Here is a 27,465-nt window from a genome sequence, read left to right as displayed (position 1 = left end):
GGAAGCGAAAAATTATCTTAAGCATGACCGAAAACCCTGAAAACCCAAAACCCTGAAGCTGCGTCTAATGTCGAAAAAAATTGGGCTCTAGCAAGCTTTGGCACAACGTCTTCCAGTGTAGGCATAGGACAGTTCTCCCGCAAAAGTGCTTTGTTGAGCTCGATGGGATCTAGGCAGATGCGTACTTTATCTTTCTTAACGACGGTGACCATGTGACTTGACCATTCCGTTGGACCCCTTACCTTAGTTATCACGCCTTGTTCTTCCATACGCTTGAGCTTTTCCTTGACTCTTTCCTGAAGGGCCATGGGAACTCGCCTGGCTGGCACGACGATTCCAATGGCTCCGGGCTTTAACTTCATTGCGTACTCTTCGCCTTTCAGCTGTCCCAGTCCACTGAAGACTTCTGCGAAAGGTTGAGCTGCTGGGTACAACTGTTGGACGTGAACATTTTGCAAGCGGCAAATAAATCCTAGGCGTTCCGCCACTAATCCACTTCGAGTCACAGGCACATTTTATTCGACCACAAAAAAAGTTTTTTCGTGCTCTTTGCTGTTAGCACGTAAGCACATTACAGCATGTGATTAGGTGGCAAGTTTCACTATTAATATTTTTAGTAGGCTCTCATTAAATGGAACCTGAAGAGACAAGGAAAATAAGTTCCATTTAACAGGAGTTTTATTTACTGAGAGATAGAGATGAACAATGATGCAAAATGCACCCTTGTCTATCCCTCTCTAGTGACATGTTCAGCCCTACCATTTATGCCCCTAGACATTCTGTAAAGACAACATAACATCGGTTGCATATTTGGCTCTATCGGGAGTTGCAGTGAAATTTTAATAATGAAAAGGTGAATTTCATGAAAAAAAAAGTTCTTAAAGATGCAGTTAAGCGTTATTAGAGTTTGTGAGTGGCCCCGCCGTGGTGATCTAGTGCCTAAGGTACTCGGCTGGACCCACAGATCTGGGGTTCGAATCCCGGCTGCGGCGGCTGCATTTCTGATGGAGGCGAAAATGTTGTAGGCCCGTGTGCTCAGATTTGGGTGCACGTTAAAGAACCCCAGGTGGTCGAAATTTCCGGAGCCCTCCACTACGGCGTCTCTCATAATCATTTGGTGGTTTTGGGACGTTAAACCCCACCTACCAATCAATCAGTTTGCGAGTGTTAATTAGTAACTTTCGTAGGATGGCTGGTATTCATGCTTTTTGCCTGTTGGGCTGGTTGATTGATGATTGATATGTGGGGTTTAACGTCCCAAAACCACTATATGATTATGAGAGACGCCGTAGTGGAGGGCTCCGGAAATTTCGACCACCTGGGGTTCTTTAACGTGCACCCAAATCTGAGCACACGGGCCTACAACATTTCCGCCTCCATCAGAAATGCAGCCGCCGCAGCCGGGATTTGAACCCGCGACCTTCGGGTCAGCAGCCGAGTACCTTAGCCACTAGACCACCACGGCGGGGCCTGTTGGGCTGGTTCAACATCGCGAGTTTATTGGTGGCAGCTTATCAGGTTCATTCCTTGGGGCAGTTATAGCATTTTAGGTTGGTCTGAAGGCTAAAAAAAACCGAGTTGTCTTTGTGCAAATGTTCAAATTATTCAAAACAGATAACAGGTAATAATCATCTCTCAAAACGCCTGAAGTGTTGCAGCCACTTTGCCGAGAAAACTGTAAATGTAGATTGTAGGCGATGCTTAGAAATGAGAAAACTGGATCGCATGAGGCAAGAGCACATGGTTATCTTGAAGCTCTTAACAGATCATTCTTAACAGTAATATACTTTTGGGCAAGTTTGTACTTCATTCGACACTTTGTTGCCTCTCTCTGTCTGTTTCTCTCTTCCATTCCCTAAATTTTTCTCGAGTAATATATACTAGTTAAAGCTGTTCATCATCACTGCATCAACTCAAAAAGCAATTTAAAAAATAAATTTACACGGTTTCATTCGACTCGCCAACTTGTCCTAAGTTTTAAACATTTTCAGTTGGCATTAGTTTATTCACTGGTCTTCTAAGCATGGTGTGATTAGGGCCTCTGTAATCTCCAACTCTGATTGCTGTAAGAGATTCATTTTTTACCATTCCTTTTTGGTTCCTGCAGCAACGCTGATTCTTAGCTCGCCTGACCTGGTGGGAACAAAGGGTACATTGGTTGGCTACTCCAGTGGTGGTGACCCACTGTACAACTTCAACGGTGATGCATTTCACACGGGGCCGGGCTACTCCATGTTGTCCGTGCTTAGGTCTGGTCTGACACAGATTATGAAAGAGTCGGACTTGAGGCGGATATTCTATTTCCTCTGCATCAATCTGGTAAGCCTTACCTTCACACCATTTTTTCACAATTGTGATAAACAATAGCAGTGCATGTGTAGCGTCCACTTTACTGTGACCGCACTACAAGCTGCTTGTGGAAGTTTTAAATAGGCAAAGGTTAGCTTCTTTTTACTATTTTAGCTCAAGTTGGAGATCAGCGTGCATGTAGCGTGGTCGAATATTTCTTATACAGGTATTATTACTGCCTAGTTATTTTCTGGTGTCGTGGCTAGCGGTTACATATTTACTGAGCCTGTGCCAATATTACTTTTTTTAGGTTCAAAGGAATGTCTAAGGAAATTGTAATTATTGTCAAACAACTTCAAAGCAAATTTGATTAGTAGCAGCATTTAAATAGTATTAGTCGGCAAGTTACGATAAAATATGCTTTACATAGGCGTGTGAGAATATTCGAGCACTTTGAATGTTCGAACAAATATTATAGTATGTGGGGTACACGTATTACGAAGGACTACGGCCACCAGCATGGGTCCGGTCTTAGCGAGCCGCAGGGCACGCGTTAACCGTTGCCGTGGCGAGAACACGATACTGCTCAGAGTCGCAACACTTTATTGTGGCAACACCAAACGCAGTACAGCGCTTTGCAAAAAACGCGGCGGGACAGCAAACAGGCTTATCCACGCCACGGGCACAAAGTACTACACAGGGTGCCACGAGCACGTCTCCACGGTAAAAGTGATCCACGGAGACACCGGGACCAAGGCCCGGTTGCTCGAGAGAGGGCAAAGGCGCTCGTGTTGGCTTCGGAGGGAGACGGGTCGGCGTAGCTAGGCCACGCACTAGGACACCGTACCGCCCTTCGGCCGTGAGTACGCAGTGGGGCAACAAAAGGTGAGCGTTCGCATCGGGCGCGAGGCGCCGTCAGCGAAGTCCGACGAGCCCCGAGCGACGGGAGTCGACGGGCGGGAAAGATTGCGTGGCTCACCGTTTGCTGTCCCGGAGAGTAGGTGGTGGTAGTGGTTAGAAGGAAAAGGAAAAAGGCACTTAATTTCTGTCTGCCTTCAGGCGACACGGCGCAGTGCCTTATAGGGGTGGGGGGAAGGAGGGATAAAAAGAATAGAAGGAAAATAGACGAAGAAGAAGACAGGCAAGCGACGGAAAAAGAAGGAGATAGGAAAGTGGGGATCCGGTCGAAGCAGTCCAAGGGCGGGGTGCCACAATGCGAGAGCTGCACGGCGTCAGGAGACCGCGGAGGGCGAACCAGTCGGCGGGAGCTACGCTGGCGTCGGAGATCGCGAGGGGACAACCGCCCAGCTTGAAATTCTGCGAGCGAATCCAGAGTACTGCCTGCCCCTGACGCAGCGCGCGAAAACCTCTCGGGAGGCTCCGCGCGGGGCGCCACAGTCAACATCCGCTACCGGGTAAGGGAGTTAAACTTCACTCCGCCCTTTCTAGCGCGGCAGACAGCAAAGGAGGGCAGACATGTCGGGACATGAGAACAGCAGAGAAGGCGGCAAAGCCCGCGCAAGGGCAGCGGGCTAGCCTCAATTCCCACAAGTATTCGAAATCGCTTAAATACGAATTTGAGTTCGGCAAAATTCCGAAGTATTCGAAGCGAATGAGGAGACGCATATGAACTGCATGTAAACCACAGTGAGGGTGGTTTTACTGCTGTGTGGGGGGCTATACCATGAGTACACTTACGCAGAAAAAAATCTGCACTGCCGCGAAACCCCACTTTAAGGTTAAATGAACATGTTACCCTCACATCAATTAATTATTTTTTGAGTTTAAAAGCTTGTTATACTGCTTTCTTTTCTCTAAATATGTTGAAATTTTAAATGTATCATACTTTACACATTATCACAAAGTCAAGTCCCACTGCTATGCTATGTTATTTCCACTTTCCTTTGAACCAAGAAATATGGCATTTGCTCACGCCTTGTTTGAATTCTTAAAAATATTGTGCAGGTTAGTTGCATCATGCCAAATATGCTCATTTTTATAATATGATATTGTAGTATATGCTGTACAAATGAAGGAAAGAAGTGCAAATTTATGGGCTCATTTTTTTCATTAGACGTTATATTAATGAGAGCTAACAAACAATGACTGCTCATTGTCTGTTAGTTCTTATTAATATACTACATGAATGTGATTCAAGATTATTCGATCAAATCACTGTTCATTTCAAGTTCGCTACGAACCTAAAATTTGCTTTTGCACATGTCTAGCAGGTTTAAATTGGGCTGTACATAGCCCGATTTTAAGTTACAAATGAATTAAGAACAGTGCAATGCTGGGCACAAATTGCACCTCAGTCGTTGAAAAGGATTGCGATTGTCTGAGATTATTCTGTTTAGATTGCACGCAGGACGCGAACAGTTTAGTTTATTCTAGAGCTTGCGGGAGCGCCAGCAATAGGGCTTGAATGTTCGATGCTGTGTGAATAAATGCCAACACTGCTCACCGCAGGTCAGTGTATCGATGACCGAGGCTCTTTTTCCTGCTATCAGTGTACACTGTGTACTGCTGTAGTTCGAGTTTTCATTTCCTGGGCACATCGTCGCCCAAATAGGGAGCTTCCTCTTGAACATGCCGACTGCTTTCTTCGTTAACGTCACAAGCCCATGTCATCTGTGTGCAGGTAATATGCACACTTAGTAGGGTAATGAAGCATTTTTAAAGGAATTATCAAACACTGTCATTATCAGTGTTGATTTCCTCTCACCGTAGATCAGTTTATCAACAGCCAAGGCTCCTTTCGCTGCTATGAGTGTGCAGTATGATAATATAGGAGAAAAAGGCTATGTCGGCATGCATCATCAACCTGGGCACACATAATGAAACACGATCACTCTCTTCCGGTGCGATTATTATGCACGGTGGTCATGCTACTGTGGTAATTTTAACACACTATAAAACACGACACTGGCTTTTGAATTCATGCCAAAGCAAATTCGAAAATTGTTAAATTCATTTGACCAATATAAGATCTAAATTATTTGCACAAAACCATCATTCACGCTTATGTTATATGTTGACACGTGTTTATATGTAAAAGAACGATGATAGGAATGTTTTGTAGATTCCAGCTAGTGGGTCAGTTTGTTTTTAGGGACGACAACGAAGCAGGTGTCTTGCTGTACAGCTGATCCTGAATACGCTCTTTTCGCTGCCGTAAGCTGCTGTCATCATTTGTTCGCGTTGCAATGCGACACTGATGGAGGTGCTGGGCCGCGACGCTGCCTGATGCTTCACACTCCTAGTGGGAGCCGTTCATCCAGCCTGGAGGTGCCTACTGCCACCCCTGTCCATCTTTTCAGTCGTCGGCTACGAGATATTCCTCCAGACTGCAACCCCTCGCAGAAAACCTCTACCAGACATCTAGAAATGGCTAACACTAGCCTTCAGCCTGTACTTCTCGGCACCTGTTCTCCCGCCCCATCTCAGGTAACGTTTTTTCAATCGCTGGAGCCTAAACGCTTTGGTGGTGGAGCACACGAAGATGTAGAAGACTGGCTAGATCACTATGACCGTTTTGCGAAGATCAACCAGTGGTCTGCTCAGGAAAAGCTCGGCCGGGCCTACTTCTATCTTGATGACAGCGCTCGTACTTGGTACGAGAACAGAGAAGGCAACCTGTCCACATGGACCGACTTTCACCAAAAGATGGTTGAAACTTTTGCCAATGTCGACAGACGTGACCGCGCCCACCAACTACTAGAGCTAAGGGTCCAAAAACCCAATGAAACGGTCGCCATGTGCGCTGAAGACATGACACGTTTATTTCGGAGGGCTGACCTGCAGATGACCGAAGATAGGAAGTTGCGCTACCTCATGCGTGGCGTGAAAGGGCGCCGGACTTCTGCGCAACCCGCCAAGCACTGTAGAGAACTTCATCAAAGCAGCGTCGGCTATCGAGTGAGCCCTTCACCAACGCTGCCGACAATATGACCGCCTGTGCAGCAGCCCCCAAATTCAGGCCGCCGCTGTGACGTTTGACAGTCATAGCTCCTTACATGACATGATTAGAGAGATTGTTCGTGAGGAACTGCAAAGGCTGCGGACTGCGGTAGTGGATACACCCATGACATCTTTCACTCAAGTCGTCCGTGACGAAATCCGTCAAGCAATATCGACAGCTGATCCTGCCCCTGAACAACGTCCCATGACGTACGCCGCCGCCCTTCGAAGATTCCCACCCGCTCCGCCTTCATACTACCCGCCATCTGCAACTGTTCCTTGGTCACCACCATAGGGGGAGACATCGTGGCCCACACCCACAGCCCACACCGGGGAAACTGAAAGCGGCGACCTCAGGGGTAAAGTTGCAGGCTGTCAAGACGAAGGAAAAAAATCCCCTATTACTCCCACCTCAGGACGCTGTAAAGCCGACAAGACGCAATACCGACAAAACCGCGACCCCAGGCCTTACCGTTCTTGTGGATGGACAGCAAGTCAAAGCTTTAGTCGACACCGGGGCTGACTTCTCTATTATGAGTGATGACCTTGCCGTACGCCTTAAGAAAGTAAAGACAGCGTGGACGGGACCTAACTTAGGGATGGCAGGCAGCCAATTACTGATGCCTGTCGGAATGTGCACAGCAAGGCTCGACTTCGGTGGTGGTACTTTCGTGGCAACGTTCGTCGTTCTCGCTTCATGCTGTAAAGACCTGATTATCGGAATGGATTTCTTGAGAGAACATGGCGCCATCATCAACGTCCCTGACAGTGTCATTACGTTTCGCAACAAGAGCCCTACTTTAGTCGATTCTTCAGAGCCGAGACATACGTCTTGTTCAGGGCCTTTGCGTCTGACGGATGACGATGTGGTCGTCCCGCCATGATCGTGTACGCTTGTTTCGGTGGCAGGGGATGAGCCACTTGACGGCGACGGTATTGCTGACCAAATAAGTTCGCTGATATTTAGCCACGGTATTTCAGTTGCTCGAGGTCTAGTCACTGTCACTGCTGGGCGCACAAACTTGTTGCTCACTAACTTCAGTACTGAGCGCCGACATTTCCCGAAAGTTACAGCCGTCGCTTACTTTTACACTACTGCAGAAATCCAAGGCAGTGTATCGGCCCTAGACGAAGCACCTCAAGAAGAATCAGTACCTAATCTGGACGTTGGTACTACGTTGTCAAGGGACGAACGAACGAGACTTCTTGAGCTGCTAGCTGAATTCCAGGACTGCTTTTCATCGACATCACGGGTCGGTCGAACGCCGCTAACAAAGCATCGAATAATTACCCACGACGCAGCGACGCCTATACACCAGAATCCTTATCGTGTGGCTCCAAAGGAACTGGAAGTGATACAGCAACAAGTCGCTAAAATGCTTGAAGATGATGTGATTCAGCCATCACAGAGCCCGTGGGTATCGCCTGTAGTACTAATTAAGAAAAAGGACGGTACCTTGCGTTTTTGCATGGATTACAAGAAGCTGAATCAAGTGACTAAGAAAGATGTGTATCCGCTTCCTCGAATGAATGACTCCTTCGATAGGCTTCGAAACGCTCGCTAATTTTCTTCAATGGGCCTCAGAAGTGGATATTGGCAGATCGAGGTAGACCCAAGAGATCGGGAAAACTCCGCTTTTGTGCCGCCGGATGGTTTATATGAATTTAAAGTTCTACCCTTCGGTCTGTGTTAAACGCCCGCTACTTTTCAAAGGCTCATGGACACTGTACTTTCAGGGTTAAAAGGGAAGACTTCTTTAGTTTATCTAGGCGACGTCATAGTGTTTTCCCCAACTTTTGACAAGCATCTCAAAAGGCTAGAAGTTGTTTTACGAGCCATACGCTTCGCAGGTCTCACATTGAAACCAGAGAAATGTCACTTTTGTTTTGAAGAACTGCTTTTTCTTGGTAATGTCGTCAGCTGCACCGGCGTTCGGCCTGATCCCGAAAAACTTGCAGCCGTGGCACAGTTCCCAGTACCATCCGATAAGAAAGCTGTCAGGCGCTTTCTGGGCCTATGCGCCGACTATCGCCGGTTAATTGCCGACTTCGCACGGATTGCGACGCCGTTAACTCGCCTCACTAGAGACGACGCCATCTTTGAGTGGAACCACGAACAGCAAGCAGCGTTTAATGACCTCCGCCAACGTCTTCAAACACCTCCAGTGCTTGCTCACTTCGACAAGCAAGTGCCAACAATGCTTCACACTGACGCAAGCAAAGTAGGCCTCGGAGCTGTGCTTGTGCAGTGGCAAGAGGACACCGAACGAGTGATCGCCCACACAAACAGGACGCTAACACGCGCTGAGGCCAATTATTCAACAACTGAGAAAGAATTCCTCGCCGTGGTCTGGGCAGTTATGAAATTTCGCCCGTATTTGTATGGCCGCCCTTTCAAAGATATAAGTGACCATCATTCACTCTGTTGGTTGACTAATTTAAGAGTTCCAACCGGCCGATTAGCGCGGTGAAGTCTGAAGTTACAAGAGTTTGATATGACAGTCATACAGAAGTCTGGGAAGCGCCATACTGACGCTGACTGCCTGTCTCGATCACCAGTACAGTCAGCTTCTCTTTCTGACGACGACGATATGGCCTTCCTTGGTGTTCTCGACGCGTCCACGATTGCCCAACAACAACGAGGTGATCCTGAATCGCTTGATTTGATTAATTACGTGGACGGACGTTCTTCGAGGGCACCTGAGTCTTGGCAAGGACGTTATTGTCGTTTTGCTTACGCAATGGCGTCCTCTACAAAAACTTTTCATCCATCGGAGCTCCCTATTTGCTTGTTATTCCTGCACTCCTTCGAACTGAAGTGCTCCAAGCTTGTCACAACGAGCCGACGTCTGGCCATTTAGGCTACACTTGCACATTGGCAAGAGTACAGCAGGGATACTACTGGCCACGACTCACAACAGCCGTCAAGCACCACATTCACACTTGCCTCGATTGCCAGCGACGCAAGTCACCTCCAAAGAGACCCGCCGGTCAGCTGCAACCAGTTCAGGTTCCACGTACACCGTTTGACCAGATAGGAATGGATATTTTGGGACCTCTTCCTACTTCTAATGCAGGGAATCGCTGGGTTATAGTCGCAACAGACTACCTAACCAGGTATGCCGAAACAAAAGCTATCCAAAAGAGCACCGCAGTGGAAGTGGCAAGATTTTTCATAGAAAATATTGTGCTACGCCACGGTGCCCCTACTATCGTGATCACAGACCGCGGAAGAGCATTTACGGCAGCTCTTTTAGACCACGTCCTGATGCTTAGTGGAACGACTCACCGTAAGACCACTGCGTACCACCCGCAAACGAATGGACTAACGGAGCGCCTCAACAAGACGATTGAAGACATGCTGTCGATGTACGTGGATGTCCAACATAACAATTGGGACGAAATTTTACCCTATATCACGTTCGCATACAATACGGCTAAACAAGAAACGACTCGCATGACTCCATTCAGCTTGGTTCACGGACGGGAGGTACGGACTATGCTGGATGCGATGTTGCCACATGAATGGGACGCTACCGACACAGGCGCTGACGTGTTCACTGAACGCGCGGAAAAAGCTAGGCAGCTCGCCCGCTTACGGATTCATCAGCGACAAGACTACGACGCAGGCCGCTACAATGCTCGCCATAGAACTGTAACATACAAAATCGGTGACAGAGTGTGGGTTCGGACACCCGTACGAAAACGTGGACTGTCCGAGAAGCTGCTAAGGTGATATTTCGGACCATACCGAGTATCGCGCAAACTAAGTGACGTCACCTACGAGGTCATCTCCGACAGTCCCCATTGCCCGAGGCGTCGCCAGCACCAGCCTGAACTTGTTCATGCAGTGCGTATGAAGCCGTATGTGAGTGACTGACTGCACGTTAAAAAAAAATACTGTGGGTCTGAATCAGCATCGGGGCGATGCTATTATAAGGAGGGGCAAGTGACACGTGTTTATATGAAAAAGAACGATGATAGGAATGTTTTGTGAATTCCAGCTAGTGGGTCAGGTGGTTTTTCGGGACGACAACGAAGCAGGCGTCTTGCTGCACAGAGAGCCGAATACAGCTCGCGCGTAAAAGAAGGCAATACGCTGCTTTAGTAACGCTTGACATAGCCAAGGCGTATGACAGTGTGGAGCACTTCATATTGTTAAATACGCTAGAGAGATTGAACTTCCCACAATATTTTATTGAGTGGGTGGCAGAATTCTTAAAATCAAGAGAATTCTACTGCGTCAAGGATGGATGTTCCTCATCTAGATTTAAACAAACGCGCGGAGTTCCCCAAGGAGCAGTCTTATGTCCAATATTATTTAATGTTTTAATGAGCACAATTCCAACAGATCAAGAAGTTACTGTCTACATTTATGCTTATGACATCGCACTCTTTGCTGCTGACTGCGGTATTTACTCATTACAACTTAAATTACAAAGATATATTAACATGTTAGAAATTTGGTTGCAGTCGATTTCGTTATCGTTAAATGTCAACAAAAGCGCGCTCATGGCGTTTCCGTTTGCAGAACCAATTTCAATTTCAATTCTATATAAACAGGAACCCATCCAGCAAGTAGACTCTATAAAATATTTGGGAATCATTTATAATGAGAAACTTAACTGGAGTCCACACATAGAGTATATAACTACCAAAGCACAGCGGGCTTCAGGCTTACTACACAAGCTAAGTAACCGGAAATATGGGTTACGGAGGCACACCTTGATAACGTTGTACAAGATGTACATGCGCCCCATCATGGAATTCGGCTGCATATTATTCTCGGGTGGCCCTGCTTATAAAACGAAACCTCTAGTTGTCTTGGAGCGAGAAGCACTGCGAATGTGTCTGGGACTCCCTAGATTTGTGGCTATCAACATACTGTACCAGGAAGCGCGCCTGCCTACACTACTTTGTCGATTTCGAATTTTGACCGTACAGGCATTTTTAAAATTTTATAGCTTACCGGCAAGAAGATCTCAATATGCTTTTATCGCGAACCCAGACGTCTTCTTTCTTGCTCATTGGCCACGGTTTCACACACCTCAGATAATAATTGTACAAAAAAATCTACAAAGTATAAATGTGAACATTAGAAATGTAATTGAGACTAATGACTCGAATTGTCATGTTATTATTGAGTATGATGATATATTCCCCCAAAAAGCCAAATTACAATCCCTCAAATTTTTAAATAACATATTATTAGATTACTTGGAGCATGCAAAAACTAAAAATATAATAGCCACAGATGCTTCCGTAAATAATCAAAAGGCAGGTGTAGGCATTGCCTCTGATTTGCTTGACTGGTCCTTTTCAGTGAGACTGCCTGATTTTACTCCAGTTTTTGAAGCGGAGCTCTTGGCGATTATTTTAGCTCTTCGAAAACTTCCATCAAATCAAAACAATGCAGTAATAATGACGGATTCTCTTTCAGTTTGTGCAGCGCTGACAGCGTCAGAGAACTCTCGAATTCTAAGCACATTCAAAACATTAGTACCGCCGCAGTTGAGACTCCTGAGATTACTATGGGTTCCGGGTCACTGTGGATTAAGATTAAATGAATTGGCCAATTCCTTAGCACGAGCCGCACTTGATGGGCCAGTTTTGTCCATACTGCCAGATGTAGAATATATCACGGCTATAAGATATCGAAAATCAGCAATCTCCACTGATACGATAGAAAAAGTAATACATGGACAGATTATAACCACCTCATGTTTCCATGGCAACCCCACTGGAGTCAGTCCAGAAAGCTCGAAGTCTTAATTACTAAATTTTGATGTCGTGTCCCCCCCCCCCCTAAACCTGTATCTACACAGAGCTGGTCAGACAACATCACCCCTCTGCGCATTCTGCGGAGAAATGGAATCACTAGATCATTATTTTTTGTATTGTCGCCGCTACGAGATATTTAGAAAAAGGCTACTAGTTATGCCATTTCGGAAAATAGGCCTTAGATTGACGGCGGAAACGGCGCTAAGCTTTGGCGCCTCAGCTTTGGGACATTGCCACAGGGATGCTTTCAATGCCGTTTGCGATTATATTCAGCCAACCAAGCGTATACCTTTGTGATTTTCAATAAAAAAAAATTATTTATTACTCCCAAGGGCCGAGTGAAGTAAACGCAGCTGAGTGGTAAACATAACACCTCAAATCTCAAAATTGCTCAACTTGATTTTTTTTCTTTTCTTTTTCGTTTGCTCTTTTTATGTTGTTTTTATTTTTACATTAGTCCTATTATAATACCAATTCATTACACATAGTTAAAATGATCACAGAAAAACTGCACTACACTTTCTTGGCCAATCCCCCTGAGTGGGTATGAGCCAACCTCTCAGGAAAACAAAACAAAACAAAACAAAGCTGCACAGCTAATCCTGGCGTCACCGCTATGCATTTGGTGCAACGAAATTGAAAGAATTGAACATTTCTTTTTATTCTGTTATCGTTATTCTTATCAGAGAAAAAGATTTTTAGTAGCCCCATTACAAAAGCTAGGAATACAAGTAAATTTACCAGTATTTTATCACTTGGCGGAACTTCATTTGGTTACTGCCACAGGGATGTATGCTCCGCTGTGTTTGATTACATCAACGCAACTAAAAGATTACCATGCTAGTGAACCACTACCTTTTCAGATCTTTAGTTTATAATTCGTAGTTATGCCTTTCAAAAACAAAAGATGGTTTGACCGCTTGCTCAGCACACATTTTTGTTTTTTCGTAGCATTATTTTAAGCTACTTTTTCAGATTGGCTTCATTTTCAGTTTAGTTTCATTTGAGTATCCTGCCGCCCGGCTCTTGGCCCATCCCCCTTTGTGGGTAAGCGCCATCCATCAAAGGTCATCAGCATCAGCATCTAATCCTGAATACGCTCTTTTCTCTGCCGTAAGCTGCTGTCATCTTTTGTTCGCGTTGCACTGCGACAATATGTTTAGGTTTTTGTTCATTTCCCCTTGTGCGTGTTCTTAATTCACTGCAGATGTTCACGGGTGTGGAGCTGTTATATGGCATGTGGACGAACTCGCTGGGGCTCATCTCAGACGGTTTCCATATGCTTTTTGACTGTTCTGCGCTGGTTATGGGCCTTGCAGTCTCCTTGCTGGCGAGACGCAGTGCGACGCGAACGTTTCCATTTGGGTAAGAGGCTTTGAAGTATGATTAGTCTTTCTTTTATATGGGGTTATAGGGAAAGGGAGGATTGGAGAAGTTCTCTCATGCAAAAGATCTTTCAGAGAAATTGTGAACACTTGTGGCTCATTCATATGGCAGTGAATGGTGTTAGTAGATATATAATGCGATAGGTAATGTAATTATTGTGATTTGACATCCCAACACCACATTATGATTATTAGGGACACCATTGTGGAGGGCTTTGAAAATTTCGATCACCTGGGGTTCCCTGCCATGCATCTGAATCTAAGTACACAAGTCTCTAGCGTTATGCCTCTATCGAAATGTGGCTACTGCAGTCAGGATATGATTCCACAAGTGATAGTAGACCAAATGATAGCACAAAATCTTAGACATAATGCACCAATAAACATCACATAACAAGGTGGGCATAATATAGAGTAAACGAAAAAGCTTATTTGGCCACATGCGATAAATATTTGAATTAGAAAAGTTTCTATAATTTGTGCAGAGCATCTGTACTTCCAGTTCTGGTGTACGAAAGGAAGGGCCATAGTTAGTGTAGTTTGTTGCATGATTAATAGTTTGCTGGAACAGCATTAAAGAACAAGAAAGGCGAAGAGAAAAATAAAGGTGACAAGCAAAAGAGAGAGTCAGAAATGGAAATGAGAGTGAGGAAGAGGACAGGAACTAGTCAAGCGTAGCATAAACAGATTGAGCAAGAAAATAATAGAGAGAAACAAATGTAGAAAGAGAAAGAGTGTAAGAGAGAAAAATCAGAGGAAGAGATAGAAAGAAGCAAAAGAGAAAGAAAGAGGGAGCAAGCGAGAAGTAGAGAGGGAATGAAAGGAAATAGGAAATAAAATGGAAAGTGCAAGAGAGAGAGAGAGAGAAAGCAACAAAAATAAATTAAACAAACAAATAACGATAGAGATAAACAAACAGAAAAAGTGAAGAAGAGAAAACTTACGAGATACAAAAAAGGGCTTCCAGCTCCATAGTTCTTTCAGGCTTGGCACTGTTAGTGCAAAGCTGCATTAAATTGTTTGGTGGAACATATACCTTCACTTACTGTTCTAATGCCTAATTGTCCTGTTACTGCAGCAATACTAAAAAAACTGTTTTGAAGGACTACGTAATTGATATAAACTTATTTGGTCATTGTCTTCGTTGTACAGAGCACTTTACACTTAAGACTATACAAAAATCTTTTTTCTATGTGTGTTGAAAATCGTTACCTCCCGTGCGAGGTTTTCTGTTTTATGGATGTGATTTCCATTTTCTTGTCTAGTTTTTATTTTTTCTTAACAAGTAGTGTTTTTTTTGTTTATTCATCATTTGCATGAAAAGAAATTTAAAGTCCTGTGTTAGTGTCCTCGTTTATTGTCAGTACTTTAGGTCGTATCATGCACCATATTCTACTGGATTGAAGCCTATGGGTTGACTTGCATGGTTTCAGGTACGGTCGCGTGGAGGTCCTTTCGGGCTTCACGAATGGGCTGTTTCTTGTTGTCATTGCCTTTATGGTCTTCAGTGAAGCCATCACAAGGCTTTTCGACCCTCCGCAAGTCAAGACCGAGCGTCTCCTGGTATGTTGTTGCGTTAGCTTGCGGCACTCTAACCTATCTTATTAATAGGTGTTCCGAGCACTGACTTCACAGATTCTAGCATGCTGTCTGAAAACATTCTGTGCTTCCTCTTTCTAAAGGCCTGCCTTCTTAGCTTTCTTTCCACAAATCCTACTTGTGTTGACGTGTTGTACTTAGCAGACTGTGTGCAAAGCACAAAATGAGGATCGGCGAATTAGTGCCCGTAGTAGCGCCTCCGTTTTCTGTAATAAACCAGTCAACCACGGCACCAAGCTTGCTCACATAATTATGGCCCGCATTACTTCGTCTCTCAGGAATGCAGGCCTGTTTTGCAATAACATGCGATGCCAGATTATTTTTTAGATTTTCTTAATTTTTTTTATAATTTGTCTCTCAATCCCGCTCTTGGGCCATTCAGTGCCGATTGTCAGTCAATCCTTACAAGTAAGCACATGCCACTGTATTACCAGGGTACTGAATTGCAAGAATAATTTATGTACTTTTAAATAACTCCTTGCTCTTCCTCATGCATGCATTGCTTGGCACAATTGGTCACTGAATAGGCATCATACATTACCTTCATCATTACACATTTTCATATAAACATTAATTAGTGTTTGCATTTTGGCATAACTAAATAGGTAATATGTTAAGTATAGACCTTGCTAGAGGTAAGAAAGTGTATGAGGACTTACATGTCACACAATCACCTTAAATATGCAGGGGATGAAAACTTAATTTTGCATTATGTTATGAACTTTGTTGTTTAGCAGGTAAATAAATACATTGTGTTGCAGATTATGTGCTTAAAAAGCATGCATAATTTTTTAGATTTGCGTATCAGTAAATATTTGGCGTTTGTGTGCACATATTTGAGCACATCAAATATTTGAATAAAAACTACGGCGTTTCAATTTCTTTTGACATGAATTTAGATTTTCACAATTTCAAAGTACCTGTACGAAATGAACGAACCAGCATATATATTACCGAGTGAAACTTCTTTGCAAAAATAGTTTCACCGCAGTGTAGCAATGTTATGCCATAAAAACACTTGTCTAGAAAAACCTCATTGCCACGAAACCTCAATTCAAGGTTAAACAGTCATATTACCCTTGCATCATTTAATCAATTTCAAGCTTAAAAGCTTGTTATAGGAGCTTATATGCTCTAAGTATTCTCAATTTTAGAACATGGCATATTTTACTTGTTATCATTTGTATCTTATTCAAATTGAAATTAGGAAGGAACAGTGCAGAAGTGAAAGGAAAACAAAAGGAGAAGTAAACAGACGAGATCACCATGTCTTGTCTTACTTCATTTAACATTCTCACTGTTCTTTAGAAGATGCACGATCACCAGCTCCTTCTGAAATCTAAATATTGCTGCTACGCAAAACTGCTTCCACTTGACTGCAAACGAAAAAGAAGGAAATACGCACATGCCTTGTTTCATTTGTAAAAAAATATTGTGCACGTCAATTGTGTAATGACAAATAGGCTTATATTCAGTAAAACCTCATTCACAGTAAAACCTCATTAACTTGAACACTAGTATTTGAAAATACTCTTTAGTTCGAAGGATTTCTGTGGTTCCCGTATTTTGCAATTTAAGTTTGAGTGAATAATTAGAAGTGGTGCTCAGCACCAGTCTGGATGATTTGAAAACTGCGGGAGCCGTTTGCCGAGTCCCGACCCTGACTTCGCCGCAAAGCCACGTAAGCTGTGGCCTTTAGAAGTCACAAGGCAATGCAGTGTAGTGATACTAAATGAGTGACAGGTGAAGCATCCCAGCCACGCTTCTGCTAGCGCAGAAAAAAAAAGGTGTTTTGTGATCAACCTAAATCTGCGCCTGTGGAAAAGAAGACATGCTTCACTGCACCACAGTGGTCACAAGCTTCCAGCATGTTACATACTACTCGCGACGTCGCCACATTATAAATTACCCATTATTTCTGGAAATATAACAAAAATATTTAAGGTCAGTCTAATTAAATTTGCAATGAATGCGAATTTCCAATTCGCTGCTGCTCTAGCAATTTGCGCACTTGCGCTGCTGGTGAAGCTCGTGTCTGCAACGCCTACTTCTGAAGCTCAGTTCGAAATTTCCAGTTATCGTGTTTTCCAGCCAAAACACATCGCGAATTCCCTTACACTGGCCATTATTAAGTTATTTATTTCAGCAAAAATAAAAGCCAAATGGTTGTCGCACCATGACGCAGAGAATCTGCTAGGCAGCGTTACTAGAACCAGCTCAGCTTTGCAGCTGCGCGCGCGGGCCGGCACAAGCGGCTGACACATGAATAGCGCTGCTGTTCCGTTTTGCTTCACATACTGCGCCGTGCGTCGCAATGCACGTGTTGCTGCTCAGACACGACATCACGTTTTCAGCACTCGCTTACTTTTTTGCACCATTAATGATTTAGGGAACTGTCGCCTTTACGAAAGAGTTCTAACTTGTGACGAGGGACGCAACGTCCCTCGTCACAACTTTTCTTGTTTTGCGACGGGCTGCAAAAGCATCTACAGAAATGACACCGATCATGCTTTCGTTGAACCAACCCGAGATCCCAATGAGTTTAAAGAATTGGGGGACCCTTAAGGTTCACCTTGAAAAGTTGAACGCAATAGCCATAATCTGTATCAAGTGCGTACTTTAAGCTCTTTGTGCATGAAATATTTTCTAACTTTCTATGCATCCAATATGTTGCCTTAAGCAAGTAGGTACAGTAACGTGTGCCTCTTGTAGTGGATGACCAACTTTAAACCATCAAGCCATTATGATAATTGCATGTTCTGACACCCGATGGCAATGTACGCTTGTACCATGCATTATTACTGCAACAATTCATGTTGTACTAGTTGTACTACTGTGAAGCGCCTATTCAGGCCGCGTGTGTTTGTAAAGCATGAAAGTTACTTTCGCTGCATTTCTAGAGGAGATTATTTTCGCTGTATTCACAAGCATACGTGTGCCTTATTCCAAGAAAAAGACTGTACAAAGACTTGATTGATGTAATGATGGCCACAGCGTTACAGAGATAACTAAAGAATAACACCCCTGTGCTAGACGTGCGAATGAAAGTGAGGAGACTGACAGGGGATCTATAAAATCGTTTTTCTTCAAGTTACACATGAGCCCATTGCCTGTGAAAACATGGCTGAAAGACAAAGGCATATTTATATTGAAACGAAGATGCGTGAGCCAATGGGGCGCGGAAGAAGAAGAAGAGTAGTGGAGCGGCGCCTGGACTGTGTGGTTGGGTGGAAGCGTTCTAGGCCTGTCTCAGAAGTACGCTGCTATTTCACAACGCCATTTCACCTCATCTGTAAATAAACACAGTCACTCGTAACAGTTTGGTGGAGGTGCTGGGTACATCGATCTGGACGACCCAGCTCTACCGATTTTGCGAAGGAGCAGACGCTTGGCAGGCTTGCCACCGCAGCTACCAGACATGGAGGACGCGGAAGCAGGCCATAACAACCTCGTTGCTGATGAGCAACACGCTCACCCGCCAGGACAAGATCGCTGCGGCATGCCGGAACGTCAGCCGAGGACCTTTTCGGGGCAGCCGGACGACGATGTTGACGACTGGCTCAAGCACTACCAAAAAGTGAGTCACAGCAACCACTGGAGCACTGCTAAGCATCTCGAGAACGTGGTGTTTTTTCTCGTCGGCACCGCGTCTCTTTAGTTCGACAACCATGAGAGTGCATTGACCACATGGGATATATTCGTGGATGAGCTGAAGAGGTGTTTTGGTGACTCAACAGTTAAGGTCAAGCAGGCGGAGCAAACGCTTTCACGCAGAGCTCAGTTACCTGGCGAAACATGCACCACCTACATCGAGGCCGTCTTGAAGCTTTGCGGAATCGTGAGTGCGACCATGTGTGACGAAGACAAGGTAGGTCATCTGCTCAAGGGAATCGCGGAAGACGTGTAACATTTCCTTATCACTAAGGAAGACTTACACACACCTTCCGACCTAAGGAGACACTGCCGAGCGTTTGAAGCGCTAAAGAGGAGGAGAGTCCTACCGAAATTTGGACGTCTTGAGAATGTGCCCACGATTGCAAGTGTCAACCTTCCATCGCAGGACTACATCTCTTCTCTTATAAGACAAGTGGTTAAGGAAGAACTTGCTCAACTGCAAGCTGTGGACACCGCTGGTGTCTGCCATCAGTGTGCATTCGACCAACGGCCCCGTGAACCACTGGTACCTCGGATGCGGCAGAGCTACTTTGAGCCTCGCCCGAATTACACCGATCGTTTCGAACGAAGGAGTGAACGACCACTCGTAAACCAGGAACGCAGGCAAGGTGCGTCACAGCGATTTACTCCTCGACCACCATCACCCGGCTTTTATCAACCGACGAGGTTTACTTCGCCGGGGACGACTAGGCGCGACACCCGTACTTGCTACAACTGCTGGCTACGTGAACGCATGAAGCTCCTTCATTTCGGGGAGGGCACCCACTTGAAATGGTCATTTTTGGTCTCTATGCCATGGCAAAAAAAAGTTTTGGGAGGAGGGTGGGGCATGGGGCCAGTGTGCTACCCTCTGGCTACGCCCCTGCATGGACGCAAACTGTACTCTTTGCAACAAACCAAAAATGATTGAACACGCCATTATTCACTTCTGGGATCCAATATTTTTTAACATGTGTTACAAAAAACCCTGAAGAAAGATCTGCTGATCACACCTCATGGGATACGTTATCTATAATTACAGAATGAGGGTGGTGTTACATATGATATGATATTGTTACTGGGCCTTTACAGTCTCTGGATAACACGCATGGCCATGAGGCTTATGGATTCTAAAGCAAAATTGGCACGGGAAACTTTCCTGAATGTGTAACACATGTTCGCGAGATATATCGAACGTTGAATGAACCTCCAGATTGTATTGAGATGTTTGATGAATTAGTGAGAATGAAGTATTTTTAAACCATCACAATGGTGGAGTGGACCAGTGTGGTTTTTATGAAAATAAATTTCGTAATTTTGAAATAAAAATGTTATATAAACAGGCGCGTGTCTGTGTGGTATAACACCCACTTTCTGTGCAAATTCCCAGGGTTGAATCCCCGCTGTGAACCACAGTTTGTAATTTTTATTTTTTGTGAATATTTCTCAATTTTTACGTCACGTCAGATATGATAATTTTTCATTCACAACCAACTACGCCGACACCAGAATTTCTGCAAAACTAGCTCTTTAACACTGCCGCGTTAAGAGTGTGATCGGATGCTGAGCCGCAAGAAATGGCGGTTCACTCACAAGTCCAAGATATGTGAGAGACATTTAGAGGGGCAGGATAATGTAAAAATTATAAGCACATTATAAATAGAAATGAAATATATCTACCTCGAAAAAAAGGGCGCCAGGGGCATTGCCTCGCCTTTATCCCGGTCTGCCAGAGCGCATACCCACAAGGGATGACCAGGACAAACAGGTTGCAAAAAATGAATAAATAAACCATGTGGGGATGACTTCATGCCAGACAATGAAACAGGGCTGTCATAGAGTCCGTCGAGTGGTTCTTGCAATGACGAATCTCCGGGCCTCTCTGACATCTTGTCAGCTACACCGTTCGCGCTCAATAAATTCAGTGATGAACGTCTCGTTGCCTTCCGCGTTTCGACGCCAAGAATTAATCGGTGACGCCGTGTCAGGGACGATGTGCGGTGTTTTATACTGCATAACTCTTGTTCCGGGAGAACTGCTCGTACAAAAACTGTTATTGCTGAACGAGGTGGCAGCTGCACTATTAACAGCTACAACAAAGTGCACAAGCAACGGTTGCACACTCTGATTACAGTCACCCATTTGGGAAGTCTAGATAGACAGGCTGAACATCTATGGAGGCATACCACCAGCCGAGAATGTGACCCAACCGTTACTGCTCATCGTAAACACTGCGCAGTGTTTACAAAGTGGCTCACTTGCTTTCTCTACCTGCGCCTACGGAGACCATTGCGAACCTGCAAGGGTGGTCAAAACCAGTATACAAGAGGTTCGCGACCTCTCAAAGAGGTATGCACGTGTGTGGCTGCCGCAAAAAGGAACAAGATGAGGACATCTTCGCTCTTAAGCGAAAGCTTTCTTCAGTTTCGAATGAGGGAAGCGAACGTGTCCTCGCAGAGCTTCCTCTTTTGCTAAGGCTGTCATTTATGACATCGCTGAAGTAATGAGTGCTGAATAATAAACAAGTGAAAGTATGCGAGAGAGATGGCTAATATTTTAGCCATCCCGTGAGAGGCAGATAACTGCTCTCTTTAGTTTCTCCTCACGAGAGAATTCTCTCCCGGCAAAGACAGCTAATACCTATGTGTTCCTCCCCCCCCCCCAAAAAAAAAAAACCAACGGAAAGCAAACTGGATTTATAAAGTGTTTCCATGATAGCACGGCGGCCATTTAGTTGGGAAATTTTACAGGCCCATGAACACCGGAAAGGTCATGAAAGATGCCCAGCTGATTGGAAAAAGATAAACTGCGCCACCAGGCGAGTCACCAGAATAGAAGGACGACCGCAGACTAAAAACTCGTCCTGTGTGCTTCAATTCTTATGTCTCGTCTTTAGCGCAGTTTATTTTTCTAATCATTTCTTACTAACTAGCGCTCAACACAAGCTTCGCATACCCAGCCGATTCCGCTCGAAAAAAGCGTTCTGGGGACTGTAAAAATAAATAAATAAAAATAAACAAAAAAGTAAAAAGAAGTAAATAAAAAGACGCTCGCCGATTAAGAAAGGTTTCTGAATGTTAGTGGTGATTATGGAACAAATGTTTTACAAATTTTGGTTTTTGAAGCAGTTGAGTTTACTGCGCAAATGTCAATGGCGAATGTTGGTTCGCACGACTGGCTAGAGCTGCGACGACAATGCCAATGCGGATCGTTCGCCCTCCAGCAGACGATGCGTGCGTCTTGAAGCAAGATGGCAGAGCAGCGCCACTAGTTCTCGCGTCCGCCACCGCGGCCACTTCGGAGAGCGCGTGCCTATGGGGAGCTGAAATTGGCCTGGTTCTAGTAACGCTGCTGTGAGGAGCAGGTGACATGCTACCCGCGTGTCACCGCTATGTTGCAGTGAGGCACGGTAGTTTTTCTGCAGGTGCACATTTCAGTTGACTACAGCATCCCCCCCCCTCCCGCCCCACTGGCAGCAGCAGTGCCCGCCGTTCACCCAAGTTTGCAGCAAGATTGGGCCCTGGTATTGCGGGAAAGCGTAACACTTGGAGCTGCGAGCTATCTGACACAGCAAACGACCACCTCTGATTACTTTCAATAATTCAAAGTTCCTTGCATCCTGCTTTTTGTATGTTTAGTCAATGCGAAAATTCACTTAATTCGAAGATCTTTTACTGTCCCAATGACTTTGAATGGATGAGGGTCTTTTGTATAATATTTGAACTATATGATTTGACATTATTCTATCAAATCACTATTCACTTGGAATTTGCATGAAGCCTGAAATTTCTTATTCGTACATCTCGAGTAAATAGATTAGAAATGTGGAATATATAAATCTTTTTTTCTTAGAAAAAAAAACTGCTTTGATGGGAGATGCTTATTGTAATTTTGGGCCTTTTGGTGTAATCAATTTGTGGCCAATGCACACCATTATAAAAGGATTTTATTTTAGTTTTGCATTTGTGTTTAGTATGGTATAGGTACTGGTTAGCGCATAAAAGAACATTTGCAAAGCTGCCTAGAGAAGTAACAAGGTCAATGCGACATGTGTCGTGGCATAAGGTCATTTGATGTAGCAATTCATTTCAAATGTACTCTTTGTGCATGCAGCCTTTTGGCATTCTAAAGCTGTTCTATATATTGTTAAAAATTCTGTTTATGTCACTTAAGCTGTTATACATATAATGCTATCTATATGTTGTATTTGTAAACAGCAGGTTTGTGTTTGAGCCAGCGTTTCAACAAGCAGACTGGTCTTCTTGAAAGCTTGAAAATGCAGGTTTGCTTTTTAAGAAGACAAGTGCGCTTGTCACAACGTTGGCTATAGCATACAGCCCTTGTTTACACACTTTCATTGTAAGCTTCCATCTTCCCTTTTCTGCATTCATTTCAGATACATGTTATAGATGTGTGTTACAGCAGAGGTGCATTAATCTTGTGAACAATATATTTTCATTGGTTTCATCATACTCCTCCTTCCCCATATTTTTTTCAGACTGTTTCCATAGCAGGGCTTATTGTGAACCTGATCGGAATCCTCACCTTTCGTCACACTCACTCGCACAGCCATGGGGCTAGCCATAGCCAGAGTCACAGCCATGGACATAGTCATACGGGTGCCAACACAAATTTGGAAGGTGAGATGCATCACTTCGTACATTTTTCCTTTTGCAATATGCTGTCCTTTTTTTTTTCTCCACTTATGACCACAGTACTGAGTACACATGTTTGGGCAAGATTTGTGACAGATTTTCGGAGATTTTGTAGCGTTGTTGTCATATCCATTCTGCAGGCCACACTTCTCATGCAGCTCGTGCCTAATCCTTGAGGCACGAGCCAGAGTAAAACACGCATATGCGCCTGGTGGTCTGAACGCCTGCAGCTGCCACCTGTCTGCTTAGTTTCGCAACGAAACGGCAAGACAGCGGCATGGCCATGTCGGCCGCCTTCACATTGTGTCACGTCTTGCGTCATGTTGCAACACTTAGAACTATTGAACAGGTTCTGCTACACTTTTTCATTGTGGTCAGAAAACACTGCTGATTGGTTGTTGGTGCTTTTAAGAACTTGAGAGCCAAATATTGCAGGACTGCGGGCGGCCTGGGATTTACAATGGATTCTAAAAGTCAACTAAAAATCTTTCTTATTTCGACAAATGAGGCCATAAACCCAAGGTTTGCAGCCATCGGCTGATTCGAGCGTCGTGAGCTATGTAGTTACCGTGGCTTGTACGCACTTGCAATCACGCTATAAGAAAGCCGCACATTTAAAGAAAGAAAGAAAAAAAAAGCTAAAGTTCATCATCTTGCCCCCTCCTCCCCTCCTTTCCTCGTGTAGCTTTCAATGTGTTCATTGGTATAAAAGCAGAAAGAGTTGCTTGAAAACTGCGAGAAATCTCTGCAACTCCGCTCACACATCACTGATTTTAAAAACTTTTGCTGCAGTTATTGTGAGGCAACAAGCTTTTTTTAGCAAGATTGTTTGTTGGCCTAGTTAATACTGGCTTAATGACATATTTTAGCTGCGAAATAGAAGCTACACAGAGCAAAAGAACGCATGGCGGTCCGTCATGTTGTGTGTTCCTTCACCTTGTTTATGTGCTGTTTCGCGCCTAAAATGTGCCTTTAAGCTTTTTCAGGAAGCCGTTCGACAATCGCTTAAAAAAATGTTACAGGGCCCCTTTGAGTCCTGTCATTACCTGTATTTATTTGTCTGTTTGTAGGTGTTTTTCTTCACATCCTAGCTGACACGTTAGGCAGTGTTGGCGTGATTGTATCATCCCTGCTGATTGACCAGTTTGGTCTGCTCATGGCAGACCCTTTGTGCTCGGTGTTCATTGCCGTGCTCATTTTTGTCAGTGTGCTGCCTCTGCTCAAGCATTCCTCCATGATCTTAGTGCTGAGAACGCCTCTTCAGTTAGAAGGCAAGAAGCTGCCGTCCATGCTAAGCAAAGTAAGGCGTGAGCCACCAGTGTTGCAAGTTTTACTTGTGCCATCTAGTATTAGCTTTGACTCATTAGGGAGTTTTAGATTTATATTTTTTTTTACACAAATGGTTTTCAGCACTCAAAAAAAACTTCACATACTCGAGCATTTTGTATGCCGGGCAGTTCACATGCCCCAGCATTGGGAATGCTAATATTCTCTACTGCAGATTTTTGTTAGTCTGTAGTGTTCAGATGATCCCGACTTCAGTCAAAGCTTTGTTTGTGTGGAACGGAACAAACAGCGTTGTTACGAGTGCTGAGGACATTTTACGAAAGTCAGGGGTGGTGCATAATATGTGTAGATTGCATCAAAGTGCTACATTTGCAAATTCAGGCACCAAGCTATGCCAGAACTGTAAGAATGCCTGAGATTGCCTCGTATAGACATAATCACATTTTGTAATGAAGTACTTCTGTCAAAGTGGAATAAATTGTTTCTAATATGACTCATTTTGTACTACGAGTGATTTCTACGGGTGATTTTTGAGCATCTTCCGTCATTTGTGGAGAGAAGAGAAAGCAATTTTTAGCTAACTTTGACAATTCATTGTGAATTCCAGGCCAGGCGCTGCGCTATAATATTTGGCTTGCGTGTTGTCGGGAGCCTCTACTATCGATCGGCAGTGTTTCCTGACCATGCTCAAAAAGTCTTGCAGGGCCCCTTTAAGTTCACCATGAAGCTAGAATGATATGTTGGTGCCATAAAAGAAGGAAATAGGAGTTGCATTCTCTAACTGATTCAGCCATTGAATAAATAAAGATATCTTGCTACGAAAATTGAAGCACATTCTTTATGCCTACATATAGTACAAGTCTCTTGTACATATAGTACAAGTTTTAAGATATCCTCCTTGATTGAGAAGGTACCATAATGTAAGCCTTAGACTTTTTTGCATTAGGTTCTGATGAATCGTCATCTTATTTGCTCTTCAACACAGTCGGAGAATGTCCACAGAATGCCTTTTTGTTTTCTCTTTTTTTGCGATTTCATTATCGCTGGTTGTTTTGAACTCATAAAATATTGCAGGCATGTATTCACAATGCTGCTAACATTTGAATTTTTTTTTGCTATTTTCGACAATAGTAGTTAAGCTTCAGAACAGTGCAGTCTCTATATTATACATTCTTTCAGCAAAATTATATTCAGTCAAAAAGGACAGGTGTGTTTTTCTCTACAAAATAACTTGATAGGTGCGTGCTGCTTCATGTACATTTGCTAGTGCACACTAGATGTCTTCTACACAACTTCTGAGCTTGACACCTTTTGCGAAAGTTGCATTGCGCAGAGCACACTGACAGCACTTTAGAATGTGCAGTCTATATTTGGCTGCCAAGCTGGCACAGTAAAAAGGTCATCCCCACCAGGTGTACACCACGTACTCACGTAATCACAGATGTGTCTCACTTTATTCTTTTCATTTTGGGTACTCATGTACTTCACTTGGTACTCATGTAGTCACACAAGTGTTTCACATTATATTTACAGGTCTTGAAAATTGAAGGTGTCCTGTCTTATCGCAATGAGCACTTTTGGTACCACACCAGTGATGTGCTGGCTGGGTCCCTGCACGTACAAATTGCCAAGGACGCCAACTCCCAGAAAGTGCTGAGTCAGGTAGCACCACATGCAGTCCTGTTTATCTACATAATATGAATTGTTTGTTAAAATACTAAGAGAAGAGGCCCCTAAGTCAACCAGAGGCTGAAATTTAGTTTGAATGTTGCAGCTGTGTATAACTCACAATGAAGAAATGGCCATGAGTAGTTTTTGAAATGGTGCTGTTATAGTGCAGCTGCTTGCATTTCACGATTGAAATGCAGTCCTCACTCATTTTACTTTTTCCTCTGGTATGCTTCACTCATTGTCTCATATCTACTCCTCGCTGGGTGTTCCCTCTCACTGTGCGAAGAGGATAGGCAGGATGTATGTGTACCTGCAAGCAGACAGACTGTTTTTTTTCCTGCCGCTCATGTGAGCAGACTCTGCTGGGGACATCACAACCAACTCTGGGGATAATGAAAGGCCTATAGAGGAGGACCGGATTTTTGTGTGTGTGTGTGCGTGCATGTGTGCGTGTGTGTGTGGGTAAGTGGGTGTGCATGCTCGCGTGCTCGTTTGCTCAAATATGCACTTGTTTACTAGAAATGTTCGAAATTGTATCGATTTAGAAGCCCTTTAGGTCACAATACTGGTTAAAAATGCAATTTATTAATCTTTCCCTAACTAAACATGACTTATTCTGCCAGTAAGGTATGCTTCTCATTTATAAGCACAGCGGTAACCTTTGTTATAATGCATCGAGGGCTTATTATTGTAACTGTGCGAATGCATCTTGTCAAACTTAGCTTGACAGAACTTGACAAGTTATTGCTACCAGCTTTGCTTACTGTCATTCATGGCTCTGCAAAATCATAAATAGTAATAAATTTAGGGACGGACTAACAAATCTATCTTCATGTCTTCTTTATTTCTTAAATACGCAAATAAAGCTAATGAACTTGTGTGAACAAAAAAGGGGAAAATAATCATTTCCTTTGGTGATGTTCTTATGCTGCTCCTCTCACAGGTGACATCGCTCTTCATGGAACTGGGCGTGCAGCACTTCACCGTTCAAGTAGAAAAGGAAGAGTTCTTCCAGCATATGTCCGGCCTTCGTGCTAGTACAAACTACTACAGCAATGCGCTTCTTAGATCAGCGGCGCATCAGGCCTCCAATGGTGCCTTGTCTTTGTGTATTGTGAAATCGATATAATTCCGTGCAGGGTATCACACATCGCAACTTTCTCAGCGTGTGCCTAATGAACCCT

At 44.1% G+C, this 27,465-nt stretch overlaps 2 protein-coding genes across 5 annotated transcripts in view; one reads left to right on the top strand and one right to left on the bottom strand.

Annotated features, from left to right (window-relative positions):
- The window catches only part of LOC142814645 (uncharacterized), a 32,406-nt gene extending 28,771 nt beyond the window's left edge, over nt 1-3,635 (bottom strand). The window contains exons 1-2 of one of the 4 annotated variants that reach the window (XM_075893743.1): nt 3,269-3,635; nt 243-406 (exon numbers count right to left, since the gene is read on the bottom strand). In XM_075893743.1, coding sequence (XP_075749858.1) covers nt 243-362 — 120 coding nt within the window. In that variant the 5' untranslated portion in view covers nt 363-406; nt 3,269-3,635. Of the gene's footprint in view, nt 1-242; nt 2,022-2,085; nt 2,200-3,268 lie in introns of those variants that run through there. The other 3 variants (XM_075893748.1, XM_075893739.1, XM_075893738.1) reach the window with 3 other exon arrangements.
- Nucleotides 1,698-27,452, top strand: LOC119164641 (proton-coupled zinc antiporter SLC30A5-like). Its single transcript, XM_075868536.1, has 8 exons — nt 1,698-1,730; nt 2,002-2,319; nt 13,238-13,395; nt 14,849-14,978; nt 23,167-23,308; nt 24,394-24,623; nt 26,144-26,272; nt 27,225-27,452. Exons 1-8 carry the CDS (start codon nt 1,698-1,700, stop codon nt 27,408-27,410), a joined length of 1,326 nt encoding a protein of 441 aa, XP_075724651.1. The 3' UTR covers nt 27,411-27,452.
- The last annotated feature ends 13 nt before the right edge of the window (nt 27,453-27,465 follow it).

This window comes from Rhipicephalus microplus, chromosome 1 (genome assembly GCF_043290135.1).
Source record: "Rhipicephalus microplus isolate Deutch F79 chromosome 1, USDA_Rmic, whole genome shotgun sequence".
In the NCBI taxonomy this organism is placed as follows: domain Eukaryota; kingdom Metazoa; phylum Arthropoda; class Arachnida; order Ixodida; family Ixodidae; genus Rhipicephalus; species Rhipicephalus microplus.
The sequence above is the reverse complement of the archived record's forward strand: the minus strand, read 5'-3'. Positions and strand labels throughout refer to the sequence as shown.